The 21,309-nt window shown below is 60.8% G+C and overlaps 4 protein-coding genes across 4 annotated transcripts; 2 read left to right on the plus strand and 2 right to left on the minus strand.

Moving 5' to 3' along the window:
* DICSQDRAFT_79064 (Metallo-hydrolase/oxidoreductase) lies at window positions 1-3,261 on the plus strand. The gene is made up of 11 exons (XM_007361728.1): window positions 1-251; window positions 300-345; window positions 398-489; window positions 543-1,121; window positions 1,172-1,361; window positions 1,548-1,694; window positions 1,752-1,901; window positions 1,968-2,222; window positions 2,298-2,439; window positions 2,504-2,748; window positions 2,826-3,261. The coding sequence occupies exons 1-11, from the start codon at window positions 55-57 to the stop codon at window positions 3,210-3,212; spliced, it is 2,430 nt and encodes an 809-aa protein (XP_007361790.1). The 5' UTR covers window positions 1-54; the 3' UTR covers window positions 3,213-3,261.
* A 134-nt stretch (window positions 3,262-3,395) lies between these two features.
* On the minus strand, window positions 3,396-5,500 carry DICSQDRAFT_177812 (uncharacterized protein; the record flags this gene model as incomplete). The annotated part of the gene is made up of 3 exons (XM_007361729.1): window positions 3,396-4,615; window positions 4,677-4,965; window positions 5,018-5,500. The coding sequence occupies 3 exons, from the start codon at window positions 5,498-5,500 to the stop codon at window positions 3,471-3,473; spliced, it is 1,917 nt and encodes a 638-aa protein (XP_007361791.1). The 3' UTR covers window positions 3,396-3,470.
* Window positions 5,501-6,017: 517 nt separating this feature from the next.
* Window positions 6,018-13,127, plus strand: DICSQDRAFT_79069 (uncharacterized protein; the record flags this gene model as incomplete). The annotated part of the gene is made up of 7 exons (XM_007361730.1): window positions 6,018-6,059; window positions 6,122-6,138; window positions 6,191-6,347; window positions 6,407-6,661; window positions 6,718-7,503; window positions 7,584-12,716; window positions 12,846-13,127. 6 exons carry the CDS (start codon window positions 6,018-6,020, stop codon window positions 7,809-7,811), a joined length of 1,485 nt encoding a protein of 494 aa, XP_007361792.1. The 3' UTR covers window positions 7,812-12,716; window positions 12,846-13,127.
* A 2,142-nt stretch (window positions 13,128-15,269) lies between these two features.
* Window positions 15,270-20,409, minus strand: DICSQDRAFT_152432 (uncharacterized protein). Its single transcript, XM_007361731.1, has 5 exons — window positions 19,142-20,409; window positions 17,585-19,055; window positions 17,047-17,530; window positions 16,414-16,980; window positions 15,270-16,353 (listed from the first exon to the last, which is right to left on the minus strand). The coding sequence occupies exons 1-5, from the start codon at window positions 20,225-20,227 to the stop codon at window positions 16,029-16,031; spliced, it is 3,933 nt and encodes a 1,310-aa protein (XP_007361793.1). The 5' UTR covers window positions 20,228-20,409; the 3' UTR covers window positions 15,270-16,028.
* Between the last annotated feature and the right edge of the window lie 900 nt (window positions 20,410-21,309).

Genomic DNA, 21,309 nt, shown 5'->3' on the forward strand with positions numbered 1-21,309 from the left:
CTGTTTGCTAGGGGCTATCTTGCGCTGCTGCTGTAGCTCTGAGCTGTCTTGTTCATGTCGGACGTACCAAAACTCCGTATAACTCTCCTTGGGGCTGGACAGGAAGTCGGAAGGTCTTGTTGCGTTATACAATATCGTGGCCGGACAATCGTCTGCGATGCCGGCGTCCACCCAGCTTATAGCGGAATTGCGTCTCTTCCCTTCATAGACGATTTGGACTGGAGTACCGTCGACGTCCTGCTCATCACACAGTGCGTAGAAGCTACCGTGCTCGAGACGACTATCTAAACCACATCCAGTTTCCACCTCGATCATGCTGCAGCACTCACGTACATTATGGAGAAGGTGAGCTTCAGGTCGTCCTTTTCGAGCGTTCGTGACACTAACAAGTGAATAGACGAATTTCCGCGACGGCAAGGGCAAGGTGTACATGACGCACCCTACGAAGGCTCTCCACAAATTCATGATGCAAGATTTCGTTCGAATGAGGTGTGTCTTCTCAAAACGACCCGTGCACATGTCGGCTAAGTCTGTTGGAACAGCACTTCCTCCGCAGACACCCTGTTCACACCGCTGGAGATGTCTATGTCTCTTGCATCTATCATTCCGGTCTCGGCCCACCAGGTGATCACCCCCTGTCCTGGTGTCACTTTCACGCCCTACCACGCTGGTCATGTTCTTGGAGCTTGCATGTTCTTGATCGATATTGCTGGTCTGAAGATCCTGTACACTGGCGACTACTCTCGGGAAGAGGACCGACATCTGGTCAAGGCCGAAATCCCACCGATACACCCCGACGTGCTCATCGTGGAGAGCACGTACGGGGTCCAAAGTCACGAGCCCAGAGACGACAAGGAGGCGCGTTTCACTAATCTAGTGCACTCCATCATCCGTCGCGGAGGCCATGTCCTCCTCCCTACGTTCGCGTTGGGACGGGCGCAGGAGCTTCTGCTGATTCTGGACGAATACTGGGCAAAACATCCGGATCTTCACAATGTACCAATATACTACGCCTCCAGCCTCGCCCGGAAGTGCATGGCTGTGTACCAGACGTACATCCATACCATGAACTCCAATGTAAGAACACGGTTCGCGAAGCGCGACAACCCCTTTGTATTCAAGTGCGTACTCTATTCTGCACTGAACCTCATTTGGCTCATACTCCGATCAGGCATATCACGAACGTTCCCGGCACGCGAGGGTGGGAGCGCAAGATCGCTGAGGGCCCGCCATGTGTCGTGTTGGCATCACCCGGGTTCATGAACTCGGGCCCCAGCCGGGAACTCCTGGAGCTCTGGGCGTCGGACTCGAAAAACGGCTGCATCGTGACGGGATACTCCGTGGAAGGGACGATGGCGAGGGTGAGTGGCTACCACATCAGGACCGGCCGGTATCGTCGTCGTGTACCCCACCATCCGTGTTGTATGTACAATGCGAAGCAATGGACATGTGTTCTTTCCTCCTTCGTCTTTGTCCCGCGTGGCCCGTCTGTCAAAGAGTGTGAGTTGATGTTCATGCCTTTCTTCCCCCCCTTTGTGTCGTGATAGGACATCCTCAACGAGCCTAGCGAGATCGTCGGCATGAAAGGGAACACGATCCAGAGAAAGCTCTCGGTCGACTACATCTCGTTCAGCGCGCACGTGGACTACTCGCAGAACTCGGAGTTCATGGAGCTCGTCAAGCCTCAGCATATCGTGGGTGGCGCACCTGGCGTTCTAGAGGAGACCCGCTAATGTGCACGACGACAACAGGTACTAGTCCACGGCGAGGCGACGGGCATGGGCCGTCTCAAGGCCGCCATGCAGGACCGGTACAAGAGCCGGGACGAGGAGATCAAGATTCATACGCCACGCAACCTGGAGACACTGGAGCTGACCTTCCGCAGCGAGCGTGTGGCGAAGGTGCGTGGTGCTCTCTGTATCGCTGTCCCCGCCGTGGTCGGCTCTAATCCGAGCGGGATGGGGTAGGCCATCGGCACGCTCGCCGCGCACCCGCCACAGCCAAACGACGTCATCTCGGGGTTGCTGGTGTCCAAGGACTACTCGTACACGCTGCTGGACCCGCGCGACTTGCGGGACTTCGCCGGGCTGACGACGTGCGTGGTGACGCAGCGGCAGAAGGTCGCGCTCGGCGTCGGCTGGGACCTCGTCCGCTGGCATTTGGAGGGCATGTTCGGGCAGATCGAGGAGGGGCTGGACAAGGACGGCATCCAGACCATGAGGGTGCGTCTTTGCTTTGGATCGGACCGTGGTCGTCGCGGCTCTCTGCGGTAGGACGCGTGACTGAGTGCAGTGCAGGTCATGGGCGCCGTGGACGTCAAGCTGTCGGGGGAGCAAGAGCTCACGCTCGAGTGGGACTCGAGCGCAAGCAACGACATGATCGCCGACGCGACGCTCGCGCTCATCAGCGGGATCGACAAGAGCCCCGCCTCCGTGAAATGTCCGTAGCCCCCCTTCCCTTCTCGTCCGTCCGTGCTTGCTGACTAACAGATTTGCGGTCTCAGTGACGACGCATGCGCACTCGCACTCGCACCCCCCCGAACACCGGCATCCTCACGCAGACATCACCGACGAATCCGCGCCCGTGACGCGGATACAGCGCCTCTGCTGGTTCCTCGAGGCGCACTTCGGCGACGTCGAGCTGCACATGCCCGAAGAGGACGACGCGGAGCAGAGCGAGGACGCCCCCGAGCCCTCTCTCCTGGTCACGCTAGACGAGGCGGACGCCGTCATCAATCTGCTCTCTATGGTATGTACCCTCCATCCGCTCGCCCGCCGTGCAGTTGTATCGGAAAAGCTGATGCCTATGCCTGGCCCCTCGTTCAGACGGTGACGAGCTCGAGCGAAGCCCTGAGGCGGCGCGTGGAGGCCGTCCTCGATATGGCCGTGTCGACGGTCAGCTCGCTCAGCGAGGCGTTCACCGCCGGCGTGCCCCTCCAGGTGGAGGAGGCGGCGCAGGGCGAGAGCGGGGGCAAGGACAAGTCCGGTTCGTCGTCTGGCCTCCCCGCGATTCCGGAGGACAGGGAGGAGAACCCCGAGAAGGATGTGTCTATGGAGGACGCGGAAAAGCCGGAGGTGAACGGTGCCGATACGGAGGTCCCTCAGGCCGACGGCGAGGATGGAGCGGCGGGCGACGGAGACGACGGAGACGATGGAGACGACGGTGAGGACGAAGAGGAAGAGGATGATGCTATCTTGCAAGTGCACGTTTAGGTACCTTTGTCTTTGCTCTGTGTTTCGAACGACGTGTTTTCGTAGTACGCCATTTCAGGAATTGTATCGCTATCCGCATTGTGCTCTCAGTGTAATCGCACAGTCATCCATTCAAGAAGCATGAAAGACAAGGTCAGTGAATTTATTTCAAAAACCAAGTGGATCATCGACCCGAAATGACAAGGACGACATCCCGAGAGCCACGAATTACGATACATAGTGATACATACTGTCGCTTCTCTTCTACGTTTCGATGCCCTACGCGATGAGCGAAGCGATAGCTTCAGGAGTCACAGGCCGTTTCTTCCACTCCGCTTCCCAGCCAGGCTCAGCGCCCTCCTCCCCAGTCTTGCTCGGGAGGCCGAACACCGCCGTCACCAACCAAATATCCCCCTCCTGCGCATCATGCTCATCCAGGAGCGTCGGCATCACCGCTCTCGGCACCATGAGGTTCGTGTTCGCGTCCGTGCGCATCGCCCTGCCCTTCCTGCTCGGCCGCTCGCGCAGCTCGACGATGCCCGACACGCCCGCCTTGGACGTCGCACGTGCAGCGCTGCCCTCCTCAAGCGTCCCGTACGCCTCACCCGTCGACGGCTCCAGCGCCCGGTCCTCCGCGCCCTGCCCGAAGATCGCCCAGCCGCCCTCGGCGGAGAGGAGAGGGCGGCCGCTGCGGATGCGGTGCACGCGCAGGTGCCAGAGCGGGGCGTCCGCGGTCGGGGGCACGAGCCACGTCTCCACGGACACGTCGGGCCACGGGTACCACGCGGAGCGCAGCCACCCCCCGCTCTCGATGCGCGCCTCCTTCGTCTCGCGCCGGAACTTCCACGTCTCGCCGCCGTCCGCGGAGAGCGCGAGCGCGCTGTCGCCGCCGTGCTCCTCGAGGGTGAGCGAGCCGACGGGGACGCTGTAGCCGAACGCGGAGGAGTACGCGAACTTGCCGTATTTGGCCGCGCTCTGCTTGACGGGGTAGGAGCACTGCTGGCCCGAGGAGAGGACGTAGGTGTGGCCGCCCAGGTTCGTCGCGATGTGCAGCGGCTTGTGGAGGGGCTTGACGGTGTTGCGGAGGGCGGCGGGGTAGGGCTCTTCGGGAGATGACCAGAAGGGGTGCGAGGGCGGGAGGGCGAGGGCGATGAAGGACTTGCAGAACCAGTACGGGCTGCCCGGTGAATTGTAGTTCTCGGTCATGTTATGGTTCGGATAGACATAGCCGATGGTGAAGGTGCCGTCGCTGTTGTATGCGCCAGGCTGGCGGGCCCAGTAGCGGAGGTTCCGGAGCTGGAGGCCTCTGATGGCGCCCCAGGTGAGAGGTGCTGGGGGATCGACGTCGGCGAAGGCCAGAGCGCCCCAGAAGGAGGACATGGCGGCGCGGTAGGTCAGACTTCTGCCGAAGGGAATTGCGCGGCCTGTACAGAGGATGCATGAATAGTCAACAGCACGTCAGGCCAATCAGAACGCAGTATGCACCTTGTTCGTCGAAGTAGTGCACAAAGTCCAGCGCGAATTGGCGGGCGCGATTCCGGAACTCTTCGCACCGGGCCGGGTCGTAATCCTGCGCCAACTTGGAGTAGACCAACTGGGCAAACTGAATGGCGAAGGAAGATGAGTAATAATCGAGCTGGACGACGCCTTCTGGCCCATCCCGCGACCATCCGTCGCCGATATAGAATGTGTCCAGGTGATCGAGGTCTGCTTTCATCCGGTTCGCGTCAAACTTGGGGGAGCCGACCTTAGACAACCCGAGGTTGGCGAAAACCTACACGGCAGTCAATCTCATTGAGAGCACGCGAAAGGTGAAGGGGACATACGCGGAACCATAGCCAGTTGGTATTGGGCATATCCTTGTCGTTCATACCACCGAGCCAGTTCTCGAGGTTCCGCTTGCCTTCATCCGGGAGGGGATCCCAGATTTGCTCTTTCGCGACCGAGAGGGCGAAACCGATAGCGGAGCATTCGACCATGCGCTGGTCCTTGCTGCGCATGTTTCCCCAAAACTCTTCATGATCAGGGTTCGTACCATTGGTGAAACCGCGGATCCAGCGCTCCACGCCAGGGTATGAGCCTCCGCCCGCAAGCAAGGACGCAAGACCCCATATTGGGCGCGAGAAGCCCTCCAGATGAGCTGCTGCCTCGTCGTAATGGGTGCCAGTGAAACCGAGATGAATGCGAGCACCTCCGGGAGACGTGTGGGCGGCAAGGGGATCGAGTAGACCGATGAGATACTGTGTTAGCTCCTCTCTGGTCTCGATGGGGTTAGACGCGAACGGGGTGGTATACGCGAACGAGGTCATAGTGTGACTGGGGAGGCGAAGTCGACAAAGGGTCCGTCAAGGTTGTGCGCTCCTTATGAGGTCCTCGAAGGCGGGGCGGGCCAAGGGAAGGGTCAGGCTCGAGGTACCGGACCGCGAGTCGTTGCTGGAACGGTCCGAGGCTCCTCCGGGCCCATTTCATCGATGCAACAAAATGCGCCTCTTTGAAGCCGGCGGCCGTGATATGTACACAGAGACCATCGCAGTGCCTCGTATGAGCTGAGGTTTGCGGCGGGATTGCGGCAAAGAGATGGCAGAAGGATGACCGTCGGTGGATGCACTTTCAATTTGAAGTTCGGTTGAAGCTGTGGGCGCTTGGCAGGCGGCTATGACCGGGCCGGGGCCGGGAGTATCGGAAAGGCAATCTCGCGTGTCCGGGAGCAATCACGCGCATGGCGACGGCCTTCGCAGTTCTCAGTACTGACAACGGTCTTCCGCTGCCACTGCACTCGGCGAGTCCTTGCGCTTCTCAATCCCGAACTCTGGTGCCGCCATCATCATGGCATCTCTAACGTATGTCGATAACCCCAACGCGAATCTTGTGAGTTGTTCGCTTGGTCATCATACAAAAGTTTGATATTCACGGAGAGCGTCGACGCCTAGGTATGCTGCATCTGCCGGTCTGTCTTTTCGCTCGATCCTTCGGTCCGGCCCGCTGAAATATTTCTGTAGCTCACCTTTCGTCGAACCCTGCACCACCCGGACGTGCTGCCATACGTTTTGCTACGAATGTATCTCCCAAGCTATTGCCATCAATCGCCAATGTCCCATCGACCGAACTCCCCTGAGTGTTCATGACCTTACTCCCGCGGACCCCGTGATACGCAACGTATGTCCAATTTGACACATTGCTATCTTGACTGCTCACGGTATCCATAAATCTGGCAGTTGGTGGACGAGTTGATCGTCCGGTGTCCTCAAGAACCTCTCGGATGTCCGTATACTTGCCAACGCCTTCTCCTCCCTATCCACGTCAAGGACGTTTGTCAATTCATCGAAGTTCCCTGCCCAGAGGCACGCTGCTCTAGCCGTATTCTCAGGAGGGACGTCAAAGAGCATCAGTGTTCGGAGTCCGGTGTGGTCAAGTTAGCCAGTTCCCAGGAATATCCGGAAACGGATTCCCGAGACCACCCCGAAGAGAAGGTACGTCCTTGGACTCCATCATCCGGTCGATGATGAACTGCAACTATGCCTGTCAGAGCACGACCTCCGCATCTGCTTCTGCAAGTCCGACGACTTCTACAGGACAGCCCCCTTCCGACTTGGCTGCAGAGAATGCAATGCTGCGCCTGAGACTATCAGCATTAGAGAGCGTTGTACACACGCTCCGCAGCGAAATGTTCGCCGTAAAGCACGCTCTAGGACCATGGTACCGACCCGACGTTCATCCCGAGGTGCCCCAAGAGGAGCAGCCGGAAGACTTCGAGGCCTCAATAGCATTCGAACGTCAATTAGCTGAAGAGCTGGCCCCCGCAACCGCGGTAGCTCGCTCAGACAATCCCCCGTCCTCCGCCCCACGGGATTCTATAGATATCGCGTCCTACTTCCCTCCGCCCGAGACCGTGTCCACTCACACTGGATACGGAAGCACTTCAAGCGTTGCCCAACCGTATCTCTCCTCATCTGTCGGGCAAAGCCGTGTACCACTGTCGCCTCCGAGTTCTACGTACCCGTCGATGTATGCAAGCACCTCTCCGACTTCGGTTTACGCCGCGTCCTCGTTCCCCACGCCTGGTCACGGTCAGACACCTGGCATGCCTTACGCGCAAGGTTCATCATTCACTCCCAATGCACCGGCTTCGATCTCCATACCGCCCTTAGACCCCTCGACGCCGCTTCCGGACACGCTCGCCACTCTCCATTCGTCTCTGGTGACGCTCGCGGGCGCACTCGGCGCACTGGCGGCCTCACGAGGCGCGGAATCTCTGCGGACAACGGAAGAACTGCGAGGTTTGCGAGCTGCGACGCACGGCTTACGCATGCAGGTACGCGCTGACGTGCTGGTGGTTATATCCGCACGCATACACGGCATCGGCTGACGTCTGGCGTGACACTTGTCCGACAGGTGCATGACATCCTCACGTCTCGTTCGCACCTCGCTGGCGGGGGCGCCCCTGGCTCGAGCGGAGACGGCGACGGGGGCGAACAGCCATCTTTCAATCTGGGCATGTCCGGTTGGCTCGGTTTTGGCGGACCACGCCCGTACGGGATCCCACCGCCTGTGCTCCATCCACACCATCCTGCGTCTTTCGGTGGCTCTGTCATTCCTCCCACGAACATCACTAAGCTTTGAGCACTCCACTGCTGCGAGCTGTCTGCGAGGGTGACAGTCGACAGCCTCAAGCGCCCCACCACCGTCATAATGTGTTCACGCAGAGTCCTCGTCCAGCCCGCCACAGACACATGAGCCTGATGTCTCAAGGATCTACGGAGCGCACATCCTGACAGCTGCTCGCGGTGATGGTCCCTCGGAAACCTTCCTGCCCTTGGCATTGTCCACGCTTAAAGTTCATCTATCACACAACAAACGCATTAGCTCCGGCCGATCTTCACTCTGTCAGGCCCCGCGGACGCGCGCGACGATCGCGTCCGTTCGACGCTCGAGTACACTGCTGCCTTAGGAGGGACAGCAGTTACCCGACGCCCCAGTCAAATACGTCCTGCAGGTCCGGCTGTGGACGCATAGTCTGACCTTCGCGGTCTACACGTAACGAGGACATCGTCCTCTCCTGGACGCCTGCCCTGCCCGGAGGATTCCCACACGGCGAAGACCAGTGTTGGCAGCGCCCGATTGTGCGTTGAGTATGGTCGCTAAACGTTCACTGCCCTGCCCACTCAACTTCACCGCCTCGAGGAAGCTTCACGAGGCGACCGGGCGAGACAAGTGGAGATCACCAGATCGCGATGGACATGTCTTCTCAAGCGAATTGGACGGGGGGGGGGGCGACGGAGCTGCGCTCCCGCGTGCCTATGTGGAACCGCAATATCTCACTAGGCCCGCACTGCTAAGTCCATGTTTTACGCTATCCGCAATCGTGATCAAGCTCCATCTCGCCCATCGCCGTCCCGCTCGTCGCGGGATTCCACCCACGTAGCACACCTCACAAGGTCACCAGCGACTCGGTGAGGGGGTGGGGGGGCACGATGCGCGTGTGCAGATCACACATGTCACCTTGACTGCCGTTTATCAGCGTCCTCCCCTTCATCTCGCCTTACAGATCCCTCCGGGTGCGGTTTGTGCCTCGCGAATAGGCAGCGGTGTTGCGGGCCGAGGGTGGCATGGCGAATGGATGACACTCAGTGTACCTGGCGAAGCACTGCTTGTCAGTGTGGAGGAATGAGGGACGAGGCGACGTCGTGCAAGGGGCCCGTCGAAGCTGCTGTGGCTATGTCTCTGCTGAAGGCATGCACGGATTCGCTCCGTGCTCGTGGCGGACGAATCACGAATGCCGTGAGCCTTGAGGTCGGGTGCGGAGGATGTGCGGATGGCTGTGCGGGTCGGTCTGTCAGCTGGTCGCTGCAATTTCTGCGGACGGCGATCCGAGTCTGATTGATAACGTCGATTGCGGTGGGATGATACACTATGTACAGGGTTACAGCGTATGTACAAAGCTCGTCGCCGGGCAGCTCCTCCCATCTTTCCGAGCTGGAGCGATAGGAAGGGGTGTGGCGGCGACGGCGGCGGTGGGCATTAACACGGAACGGGCGCCGCCTCGCCCCCCGGGTATGAGAGTATAGACAGTATGAGCAACATGCAGAACGCCGGAGAGGGACAGACGGGCGGAGTTGGAGACCGAGGACGATGAAGGATGAAAGATGGAAACCCAGAGCGCGAGTGAGCAAGGAACGTGACAGTGTGCATGTGTTGAGAACGAGAGAGGAATTCTGATGGGGGGGGGGATGATGGATGCGAGGGGACGGCAGATTATACAGGCGTTCTACAGTAGATGGACGGAAGACAGCGTCGACATCATCAGCTGAGCGGTACGACGGTCAAGAGCAGAAGATCACGACAGCGGTAAGGTAAGGCGGTGGGCGACGAGGCTAACGAACGGACGAGGCGGTGCCAGGCAGCACCGCTACGCGACGAGACACAAATCGGGAATAAATGTAATGATAAGTTGCGCGGATCGAGGTTCGGGTCAAGGTCCGGGCTACGACGCTAGCGGGACGTTACGAGACGGGGAAGACGGTGAGAGTGCGTAGGAGGGATATCATAGGTGTACACAGATATGGAAGAGAGACACTGTATTGTATGGATACGTTACGAATGGTAAATATGTAGAGAAGGGCGAAAAAACAGATGAGGGCATCGGAGAAGGTAAGTCCGTGATTGCACCAGGAGACAACCGAACACGAGGTAGAGACGGTGTAGATTGCGAAGGGACACAGAGCAAGCAGGCAGATAAGAGATTGGGTGGGGGGAACGAAAGAGCACCCACCGCGTGAGACGCAAAGGTTGCGGGCAGGAACATTAGAGCAGATTGCGGCTATAGCTATGCGAGAACGGCGGATGCGGGCAGACAAGACGGGGACGTACAGACAGCGTGAGACAACAGCGCGCGCACGCGATAGAGTACACAATGGTCCGGGGATGCGGGTGTTGGTACAAAAGAGGTGGCGAGCACGCTTTTAGGCGGGCAGGAAGCGACGGGCGGGGGGACGCGCCGAGCCCTCGCTGGGCCGATATCGGACGTCCTCGGGTTCACGGACCCAAAGGTATAAGATGCATGCAGGAGATCGGAGGTCGGGAAGCGGCCGGCGCATTACTCGTCGACCGAGCAGCAGTCACTGGAACGCAGGGAGCGCCCCGTCCGTACTGGTACTATGGGTACTGCATGTAGCCCCCCATGAAATGGACGCCCTCGGACGCCGGCACGCACATGTGCGACAGCTCGATCGCGCCCGCCGCGTACGCCTCGTTCTCGTTTCCGGGGGGAGGGTACACGTATCCCTCGTAGACGGTGGGGAAGTGTCCCTGCGCCTGCGCCTTCTGGTACTCCGGGTGCGCGTGGTGCGCTTGTTCCTGCGGATACTGCTGATAGCCCTGCTCGTGCGCTATATTGTGATCGCTGTTCCCCGACGGGTACTCGGGATACTGCAGCGGGCCTATGTCGTCCTTCGCCTGCGCGTCCTGGAGCGCGAAGGCGAGCTCGCTCGACGTGTTCGTCCTCGCGTGGCCTTGCCCTACCCGGTTGCCGTTGCCGTTGCCGACGGCGGTATGCGGGTTCGGGGAGTTATCGTGGGGGATGGTATGTTGTTGGTGGCTGTGGTTGCTGCCCGCGGATATCGTGGACGCCGATGACGGCGAGGGGTACCCTCCGTCCCCGTCCTGAGGTGCCTGCGCATCGGGAGAATGCGACTGCATGTGGTGCGCGGGATAGATGGCTGGGGACAAGTGCGATGTCGACGACGAGTGCTGGAGGTGTTGCTGGTGCTGCTCGTGCATGGGCGGCGGAGCGGGCGTGCCGCCGTTGCTGCCGACGTCGAGATCCGAGAAGAGTTCGAGGAAGTGTCCGGACGCGCTGCACAAGATCCAACTCGTCAGCGCCTATCGCGTACGAACGTTCTGATCGACCCATCGAAGACGTGACCAGAGGTGAGATATGCACGAGCAGGACCCGCGTGGCGAACACGCGTCGCTCACACAACACACGGTCGGTGGAAACGAACGACGAACGACGACTCACCAGCTCTCTCGCCTGCTCCCGCAGATGCTGCCGTCCTCCGGCGCCCCCTCGATGTGCCCGCCCTCCGAGTTGCTGTACGCGCTCGTCCAGCTCACCTCGCTGCCCCCGCCGATGCTCGCGACGCTGCCGAACCGCGACAGCGGCGCCGCGCTGCTCTCCTCCGTGTCCGCGTCGGACACCCCGCCCTCGCTCGAGCGCCGGGGCAGCGACAGCAGCGGCGGCGACGCGCCGTTCGGCGGTGTCCCCGACGCCGAGCTCGACGACGGGCTCGGCGCGAACGGGTTCCCGAACGAGAAGTTCGGCGAGGGCAGCGGCCCGGGGACGGGCGGGGCGATCGGCCGCTGGGAGATCGCGTACCCGCGGGGGTCGAGCGGGCTGACGTTCATGTCCATGCTGTACGCGTCGCCCATGCCGTCCATGTGCTGCTGCTGCTGCTGCTGCTGCTGCTGCTGCATGCCCATGCTCATCTGCGCGTGCGCGTGCATGAGTCCGAGCGCGCTGCCGTCGATCGAGTGCCGCGGCGCGAGGACGTCGTAGCCCTGGCCTGGGTGGTACATCGGGGTGTGCGGCGGGGCGGGCATGTCAGACATGTCGTACGTGCGCGGAGCGGGGAGCGACGGGCGGTGCGCCTGCGAAGGGACGGTGGGCAGCGAGTGCGCGTGCGCGGGGTGCAGCTGGTTCGGGTGCGGGCCGGGCGGGTAGGGCGCGCTCATGCGCGGCATGAGCTGCGGGCGGCGCATCATCTGCGGGTGGTGCGGGCCGTCGACCGCCTCGGCGTACGCGCCGTGCGCGGTGTTGGCGTTCGCGGTTGCGGCGACGTGCGCGTAGGGGTGCGCTTGCATGCGGTGCCCGTGTCCGCCCATGTCGGAGGAGAGGCGTCGGCGCATGGGATCGAAGCCGCGCTTCTGCACCATGCCCAGGCGGCCAGGGGAGAGGGAGGCGACGGGCAGGGACGTGCGGCGCTGCGCGTACAGATCGGGAGGTGCGAGATGGCCGTTTGAGTATGCTGTCACGGAAGGGGGATGTGTGGACAGACGGACGTGGGCATTGACATGGCCCGAGAAGTTCGGACTTGCGTGCGCAGGGGGCTGCTGCTGCTGCTGGTGCGCGCCCAAGGCCGGCGCGGAGGAGGGCGAGGGCGAGGCTGTTGCCCACGAGGGGAGCGGAGGAGGGGCGATGGATCCACGGCGGCTATCAGGAGTAGAGTTGAGTTGGTCGGGCTCGTTCGCGTTTAAGTTGCTGTTTCCATCGGGGGCCAGGGCCTCGTCCGGGGCAGTTTCTTCCGAGCGGGCCTGTGGAGAGGGAGGCGCCGGCGAGAGGGCATCTTCATCCAAATCGTTGTGATCGTCGTCGCCATCTGTTTCTACTCGGGGGGCGATAGGGGGATTCGAAGGCGACGCGCCAGCCGCGGCGGGACCAGCTGCGGCAAGCTTGGACGGGTTGACGGAGGTAGCGGCCTCGGCCTTCTTTGCCTGCTGCTTGGTCTTTGCGCGGCGGTTTTGGAACCAGACCTAGGGAAGAAAGAGAGGGGGGATAAGAAGACGGTTGAGGGGACGCGGTCATGTGGGGAGGAACAGGGGTACGACGCGTCGAGTGGTTGATCGGGGACGCGAAGGGGAGGAGAGGGGGAGAGGACGGACCTGGACACCGCGAGGGGTCATGTCGAGCTCGGCGGCGAGCTTCTTGCGGAGGGACGCGTTGGGCTTTGTGTCATACTTGTAAACGCCTTCGAGGACCTTGAGTTGAGCGCGAGTGGTGCGCTTGCGGTGCTTGACCTCGTTGGGGGTGTAGGGGTAGAAGGTGCGGATGTCGACCTGGGACGGGTCCATGCCCGGAGGGATGAGTGCAGGAACGCAGGTCTGGTTCTGGGTGGGATGGTGGAGGTCGTGTGCGGGGTCTCGGGCGAGGCGGGGGTCGAAGGGGGGCGGGGCGATGGGGTAGGGATGGTGGTGGATAGAGTTGTGGGGGATGTTGTGCGAGGGTGGAAGATGGTAGAGAGCGGGCTGGGCTCTGTTCTGGAGGCGGGAAGGATCGTGGGGTGGGATGTCGAGGAGGGGGCGGGGATGAGGGAGCATTTGTATTGAGGCCAGCGGGGTGGCTGGCGACGAGAGGAAGAAGGGCGACGGAGGAGGAGGGAGTGTGGAGAGAAGAGAGAGATAGAGGCGAGGAGAGAGGGAGAAATCTTGGCGGGCGCCGGAGGAGATTGGCAAGTTGTCAGGTACGCCTCGGCCGTAGCCCAGCGCTTATGAGTCGTGGATTCTTACTTAGTACAGGGTGCGATGCCCAGTGCACAGCCGCGGATGAATGCCGTCGCTGGCCAGTATCTACTACAGACAGACACCGTGCTAATACCTCAGTCCAGTCCTCGCCCGCTGCTCTCAGCGAAAGAGGAGAGAGGCTCTCACCAGCTGGCATCCCATCCTTTGCCCCTCCCACGCCCGCTCCATCCCTCCAACAGCCTTTCTCCCACCAATCCCACCATCCGCCTTCGCGCGCAACACCGTCATTTTCGGTCTTTCCCCCTTCGTCCTACCCGCCCCGCCCCCTCCTGCCCCATCCGGCAGCCCCCCCGCCTCGCCGTCCATGCCCTCAGGCGGACGCCCGTCCCGAGTGCACCGTCCGCCCCCAGAATGGTTACATTTCCCCGTCTTCGTGGCGTCCGTCGTGGCAGCGATCCCGCTCCCCTATCCCCAGCTTCCTCACCCAGCCACGCTTCTCGTCGCGCTCCGCGTCCGTCCGGGCTCGCATTCTATGCCCTCGCGCGATACATACATGGACGGTGCATGCAGTCGTCTGGTTACGCCCGCGCCCATGTACACTTTGTTCGCGCGATGCGGATCCCGCGCGGACGTTTCCCATCGCGATGCCATCCTCCAATCGCCCCCCTGCATCGGCCCTCCAGGGACAGTGTGCAGCATGAGCCAAGGGGGGGGGGAGGGGGGGAGGAGAATGCCCTTGGAGGCCTCCTCCCGTCGACCCTTCCCCTGTCACCGCCGACAATCATCGCCATCGCAATGATTTTCGCCGCTGCGCTCGTGTCGACCGCCGCGACATGTATGGCGACATAACCTCGCCGTCGCTCGCGCCTGCGGGGCTATCTGCAGCAGCTCCAAACGCACGGCGCACGCAGCGTTCCTGAGACACGGATGCAGATGCGCACACACATTCGAGTCGCTAGCTTCGCTCAGGGCTCGTTCGTTGGGATCCCTCGCGCCCGCTGAGCGGAGGTGCGGTCGCCGGACACGCAACGGCTTCTTTAGCTTTCGTGCTGTTCCGTGGAAATCGCACCGCGACACACACAAGTGCGTCGCGGCTGCAGAACTCCCGCCTTGGTTCCCTCTCGTTCCTGGCAGCTGGGGAGCACCCACATCACGAATCACGAAAATCAAACATCTTGGAGCTGCTGGCGCGGGTCGCCTTGGGCCCGCTCTCGCGTACGTGTGTAGTAGCGTGCTAAGTACGGCATGCCCGCATGTTTGACGGGCCCGCTTACGGCGCATTACGCTGCGCTGCACACTCGGACGCACCGTCCTCCGGATGGCGCGAGCGAGAAAGATAGCGTACTATATAGCGTGAGTCCGATGTCGCGCCAAGAAGGCCATCGCGGACAGCTCATCCCGGGCCGACAACTGCCCTCCCTGGTCGAGGCCGGTCCGGGCTGCCCACGGGCGCCAATCTACGGGGTTACCCTCGAACGCCCCGGCCGCTGTCAATCCCCGGGCAGATCCCGCGGTTCGCGATGAGCCTCAGTTGCCAATATAACCTTCTCGGGTAACGCACATGCAGATAGCATACGTCAGATCTCTCTGGTAACAACGTCCCCTTCGTCCACAACCCTGAATGCTCTGCCACGGATTCCGACATGTGGACCCGCAAAGTGTCCATCCAAAACATACGATTTTTCCAATTCCCATTGGACGAGACACTACCTACAACTACTAAATACGACGAGTTGCAAACGTCGCAACGGTCTGCAACAAGAGATGGGCTTGGACATGATCACAATCGGACTGGTCCGAGAGCGGGACAACGTAGCGACGTGCTGAGTGGATGGTGGTCGAAACTCGTGGACCGTAATTGCAGATCGTGATCAAGGACTCCGACGGTGGACATACAGATGCAAACGTGACTGGGAACAAGATGTGCAGAAGAGACGGAGGGGCGTAGAGACATGTGTAGGGCCGTAAGTATGCACGCGTGACATAACCAATCGTCTAATGTACCAACATAACGCAAGATGGGGTAGGGAGAATGAAACAAGAACACGTAGTCATCGTGATGGGTGGGGGAGGAGTCTGTGCGTCAAGAGCTGAGAGGTGCCGAACGCGATTATGGGATCTCGTGCAAGCGCATGGATGATGGTGGTCCGCGGTGAATAAAGGAGACATGACGTGTGGGTGAAGGCTTGAGTGTGAGGAGTGTATGTATGTGCAAGTGAGAGCGAAGTGAGCAAGGCCATAGTTTCGGAGCGTGAGGGAGAATAGGAATATGCACGACGATGGGCATGGAGGAAGGGGGCATTGGGACTGTTATTACACCGCATTAACAATATCACAACCAAAATCAGACCCCTCCCGGTGAAGGACAAGAGTCTCAGAATAAACAAAAGAGCAAGGGGGGCATAGGCGAATAGGTTAGACAATAGAACTCCAAAGTAGGAGAGGGCATTTCGAATCAAGAGAAAAGACGCATAGCTCACAGAACACAACCACGACGGTCCGCCGCCACACGCGCAAATGAAAGCGTCCCAGCGGTGACCAGTCATCATCGAACGGATAGACGTCGGGAGAAGGATGGCTGATGAAGCCATGCGCAGCGGATCATGCGCCAAGGTCCATCTCCCAGTCATCTTCGTCGTCGTCGTCGCCCGCACCATGCCGGCCGCGCGCAAGAATCTCGTCCAGGAACCCTTCGGGAACTGCTCCCAGCGGCGAGGCACCGAACACCGCACCGTATCGCGAGCGCATGCGTTCCATCGCACGACGTGCGCGCACAACGACGGGGTGCGTGTCGACCAGCAGGATGCCTATACGCAGCGCGGGCGCCGCTCGCATCATGCTCTTGATCAAATCCCAGAGCTCCGGAGTCGCGTCGAGCTCGACCTGGCTGAAGTCTTCCCGACGAAGTCGGTGCCACGCTTCGCCCCTGCGCACGAAATGTCAACGTCAGCCATCACATACATACACGGGAGTCAGAAACACGCACTGGTCTGGCACGACGATGTTCGACGCAGTCTCCAGCATGGTCATCCCCAGGCTGAAGACGTCGGCAGCCTTGCCGTACCGGCCCTGGAGAACCTCGGGCGCGAGATAAAGCTTGTCGCCTTCGCGCTCGAACCCGGCAGGCTTCTGCCCGGGGATCAAGCTTGGTTCGCCGGGAGGGGACGGCCTGGGCCACACGGAGGCCATACCAAAGTCCCCGATCTTCAGCCGGCCTTCTCCCGTGAGGAAGATGTTCGCAGGTTTCAGGTCGAGGTGGATAACGTTCGCGTCGTGGATGAAGCGCAGACCGGCAGCGAGCTCCGCCATGATCTTCCAGACACGCGCTTCGTCGAGCTGGGGGAACGTTCGGCCGTACTCCCAGAGGAAGTGGGCGAAGTTGCCGAGCTCACATAGTTCCGTCTGGATATAGAGCGTCTCGTCTTCCTCCCAGCTGTCGACGTAGGCGAGGATGTTGGGGTGTCGACGGGCGAGGCGTATCGACGTATCGGACGAGCGGGCTGCGGCGTCGGAAAGATGCTTCAGGATGTCGACTTCTTCGCGAAGACGAAGCCTGTCCAGACGAGCAAAGGTCAGCCGCCGAAAAACTGTTCCACCGAGCCTGTGGGGGAGTACTCACCGATGTTTGACGCCTTCGAACCGCTTCGACTTCTTGACAGCGAACACGTCCGTACCCCGGGCCGGATCCTTGTAGCGGACTTTCATCACACGCCCAAACTCCCCGCTCCCAAGCTCGTCGATCTCCACGAAATCACGCACAAATCGCCCAGATTCCTCCTCGTTAGTGGAGGCAGGGAGCCGTCCAGCGCGAACGGCCGGTTGCACATGAGACTGTCGCGCGGGGTGGGCGTGGGTGTGTGGCCGCTGGCCGTGGAGGGTAGGGAAGAGTGCGGGAGCGGGCGTCCGCAGGTTCTGGCTGACCCTGCGTTCGCGCTGAGACAACATCCCAGGAGCATTACGTGTGACTGCGTTGATGGTGGGCGAGTTCGTCGCGGTGGAGGTTGACGACGAAGAACCGGAAGTGGACCGGCTGGCCGCCTCCAATGCGCTCTTGAGCGGCGACGCGCCCGGCGTACGGACTCGGGGCGGAGGTAGCATCCACTCTGCACATCGCATCTGATCAGTACAGGTTATGTTTGCAGCGATCAGGGACGCACCTTTCGGCGTGAGCCTCGTAGGCGTGGCATTGACAGAAGAAGCGTCGCTCGAGCTCGAGAACGCACCGCTGCTGCTCCTGCGCATCAACCAGCTCGCTCTCCCACCTCTCCCGTCCCCACTCGGCCTTGCGAACGGTGGCAGACCACTTGTCGGCCTCCCGAGACCCAACCCATCGTACTTCGGATCCCTCCGCACCGTTGGACTATCCCCGTCGTCCAAGTCCACATCCGTATCCCTCTCGCTGGCACTCGCCGACACCGCCGCCTTAGCCACCGCCACCTTGCCCTGCTTTTCCTTGACCGTCTTGTTCCCCTTCGCTCGACCGAGGCTGGGGAAGGCCGCAGGCAAGCTCTTGCGAGGCTTGGCCTTGCCTTTCCCGACGCCCTCGCCCGGCCCGACCTCGAACTCCTTGAAGCCGATCTTGTGCGCGACAGCGCTCTGCCACGGGCGCGTGACACCGCCGACGAGGTGCGCGGTCTTGACCCTCTTCACCGGGGTTCCCGGCACACGCTTCGGCTCGGCGTCCCCACGGGTGGAGATGGAGCCACCTGCGGCGAGAGTTCGGAGGATGAACGCGTCGACGCTGCGGCTCGCGCCCATGCCCGAGCTGTGAGAAGGGTTGAAGTTGAAGTGGTCGTCGTCGAGATTGACGACGGTCGGCCAGCCGGACGCCGCGGAGGGGCCGATGCCAGGGGTGACCAGTTCGTGGTCGTCGACGGACGACGCGACCGTGCTGACGGACGTCGACGCCCGTGGCATCGCGGCCATCACGAAGTTCGTCCGGTCAATCAAGGCGAGGTCGAGGTCGTCGTCGCTGTCAGAGAGGACAACGCCCGAATCGCGCGCGCGGAACTTCTTGGGGAGCGGGTCGAGGCTCTCGCGCTTCTGCTTCTTCTTCGGACTGGGCGTGCACTCTCGCTGGAGAGATATTGCGAACGAGGAGTCGGCCGGCCCGCTGCTGAAGAACAGGTCCGCCTCGTCATCTGAGCCGTCTGACTCCATGCGCTTGCGGGCGTTGATAGGGGCAGGCGATGAAGCTGCGGCAGGAGGCGAACGGGTGGCCCATGTGGGAGAGTCATCGGTACCAGCGTAGCTGTGGCGGTTAGGCAGCGGCGGTCGCCGTGCGGAACGCTGTTCCACTCGCAAAAAGAGTGGCGAGGCAGGGGCTTTGCTCGCAGAAGAGGTCCTGCCTGACTTACTGTCCTTCTTCGCGTTAGTGGTGCTACTAACAGAGGGCCCGAAGAACAAAGTCGCCGAACTCGAGCTTTGTAGCCTGTTGAGTGTTCGGCTCGTATGAGATTCGGTGCGTGTTCGAGTCGCGCCTGCGGCATTTGGGCGTCGCCGCGGCGAACCAGACTCAGAAGAGGTGGTAGAAGAGTTGGATGTAGTTCGTGTCCGCATGGTTCGAGTGGAAGGGAAGGCGACCGTGCTCGCGCTCGTGCACTCATTTAAGCGTGGAGTCGCCGTGACCTAAAAGTCCGCGGCTATCAGCATCCATGTGGCTGAAATGCACCACAAAGGGAGTGGCTAGAGCCATGCTGAACAATACCACATACCTGGTTCTGCGATGGAACGGGCGTACTCTGGACTGATTCGAGCAACTCTGCAGACACGGGGCGTGATCGCGCTCGTCGTTTGATGACGTGTCCACCGGGTGAGATAGCCTCAGCGACCTCTTCGTCGTTGACCAGACCCCTGCGAGTCAGAATTTCGAGTCCAGGAGATTTGCCTTGGTTGGAGCCCTTTGTTCGTGCCCTCGCTTTTATAGAGAACGGCGCGGCGGCCGAGCCGCCGGTACTTCCCATATAAAGGAGGTGGTGCTTCTCTATTGTTCCCGACCCGTTGTGGTTTGCGTCGGGGTCCGAGTCATACCCGGACTCGTCGCCAGAGTGATCGAGATCGCGGATGCTTAGCATGGTCATCGTCTCGGCCTGCTTCTTCAGATGCTGCTCAGTTTCAGCCTTGCTGTGGGGCGTCGTACGCGCACCGGCGAAACGGGGCGCAGAAAGAGGCGCAAGCCGATCAAAAAGAAGGGCAGAGTCAGAAGTCTGGACATGCGAGGTAGCCGATGCAACATTGAGCGGGGTCATTGTCCGGCTCCTCGAAGGCGTCGTACATATGGGCGTCGGTTTACGCTTGGTGCCGGCGCTAGGGACAGAGAAGAGAGCCGAGGCGACGTTGAGGTGCTTTACGGACAATGCAGAACGATCCGGGGACAATCGCAGGCCATCAGCCGAGGGGTGCTTCACAGGGGTCCGAAGCGGTGTTCGGAGAAGGGCAGGGGATGATGGCGGTGGTACGAAGTGGGACGAGGAAGGAGACGGACCAAGAAAGAGATCGTCCTCGTCATCGATGGCCATAGACGAATCTGGAGGTCCTGCAGGCGAACGTTGCGGATAGAGGCTGTATGCACGCAGGGGCGACTGAAAGACGTCGTCTGGGTCTCCGGGACCTGGGGTGGGAAGCGCTTGTCGCCTGAGAGGGGAAGGAGAAAGCATTGGGGTGTCGTACACTAGCGGAGACGATGCTGATTTCGGCGGGGTGCGCAGAAAGAGGGGAGTTGAGATGCGACAAGGGGACAAGCTCGAGTCACGTTTTGATTGCCTGAAGGAAACGTACTCGGCGTTCGGAGAGAGGAGCATGCTAGGCGGAGGACAAAGGAAGGTGAGGATAATATACAGCGGGGTGTAGTGCGAGCCGACGCGGCGCTAGACAGGCGATGGCGCGGGGCAGCGGGGTTGAGTAGCCAAAGCCAAAGCCAGGACAGCGGGAAAGACGCGTCGTCGCCGCTGAGGACGATGAGGAGAGTAGGATTGGGGATGGGGGAGAGAGGGAGGGCGGGCAGGGGCGGGTGGTGGCGGTATAGTATTTCACTCGCTGGCCGCACCACGCGCGTGCGAACCCAATGTCAACATCGTCATGTGACCGCGCCTATCAGGTCGCCACCGCAATTCTTCGCCTGCGCCTCCTCCAGGATACGGATTCTGTCGGCTATGCGCTCTGATTTTATCCACCATACACCCTTCTACAAGTCTGTTTGGAGACATACTGCCGCGAGAACACCGAAACTGGTGTGGTCGACGCGCCCAGAGTACGACGCTCGACGGAGCAAACGTTCATTGCTGTGGCTCGCTAATATTTGCTTCCGCGGCTACATATGTACTCTCCCTCGCGACCGATACTTACTCTGCCTGGACTTCCCTCTCAGGCCCCAAGGCGACGCGCGTCTGACGTAGCATTTCAACCGAGCTCACTCTCGCTTGCGATCTCCATCGTGACTATGGGCGTACTCAATTTTCAGGTCGCTGGCTCGTTGCTACCCAGGACGACCTAGCAACGGAGAGCCACCGTGACAAGGCAGTGCGGGCGAGCCCCACTTGCCGCTGCAAGTGTCCTAAGCCGTGCCGTAGGAGGCCGTGAGCGGAGCTTCAATTGAAGACGATGAGCACCTACATAGTACTTGGTCGCGTGCCGTTGCGCGCAAGAGAGAACTGGCTGTATTCAGTGTGCATGCTTCGCGCGGTGTACTTGTGCACGCTAATGACTGATGCTCTCGTTATGCAAGCTCGTGAGGTATGACTGAGCCTCATAGTCACCAAACTGCTACTGCTCGTGTGAGTGACAAGCACTAGTGACGTGGACTAATCCATCCTCCCAAATACCCGTAGTACATACAGTAGACTACAGATATAGGGGCTATCCATGGTAGAAGACGGATGAAAGG

This window comes from Dichomitus squalens (genome assembly GCF_000275845.1).
Source record: "Dichomitus squalens LYAD-421 SS1 unplaced genomic scaffold DICSQscaffold_3, whole genome shotgun sequence".
Lineage (NCBI taxonomy): Eukaryota > Fungi > Basidiomycota > Agaricomycetes > Polyporales > Polyporaceae > Dichomitus > Dichomitus squalens.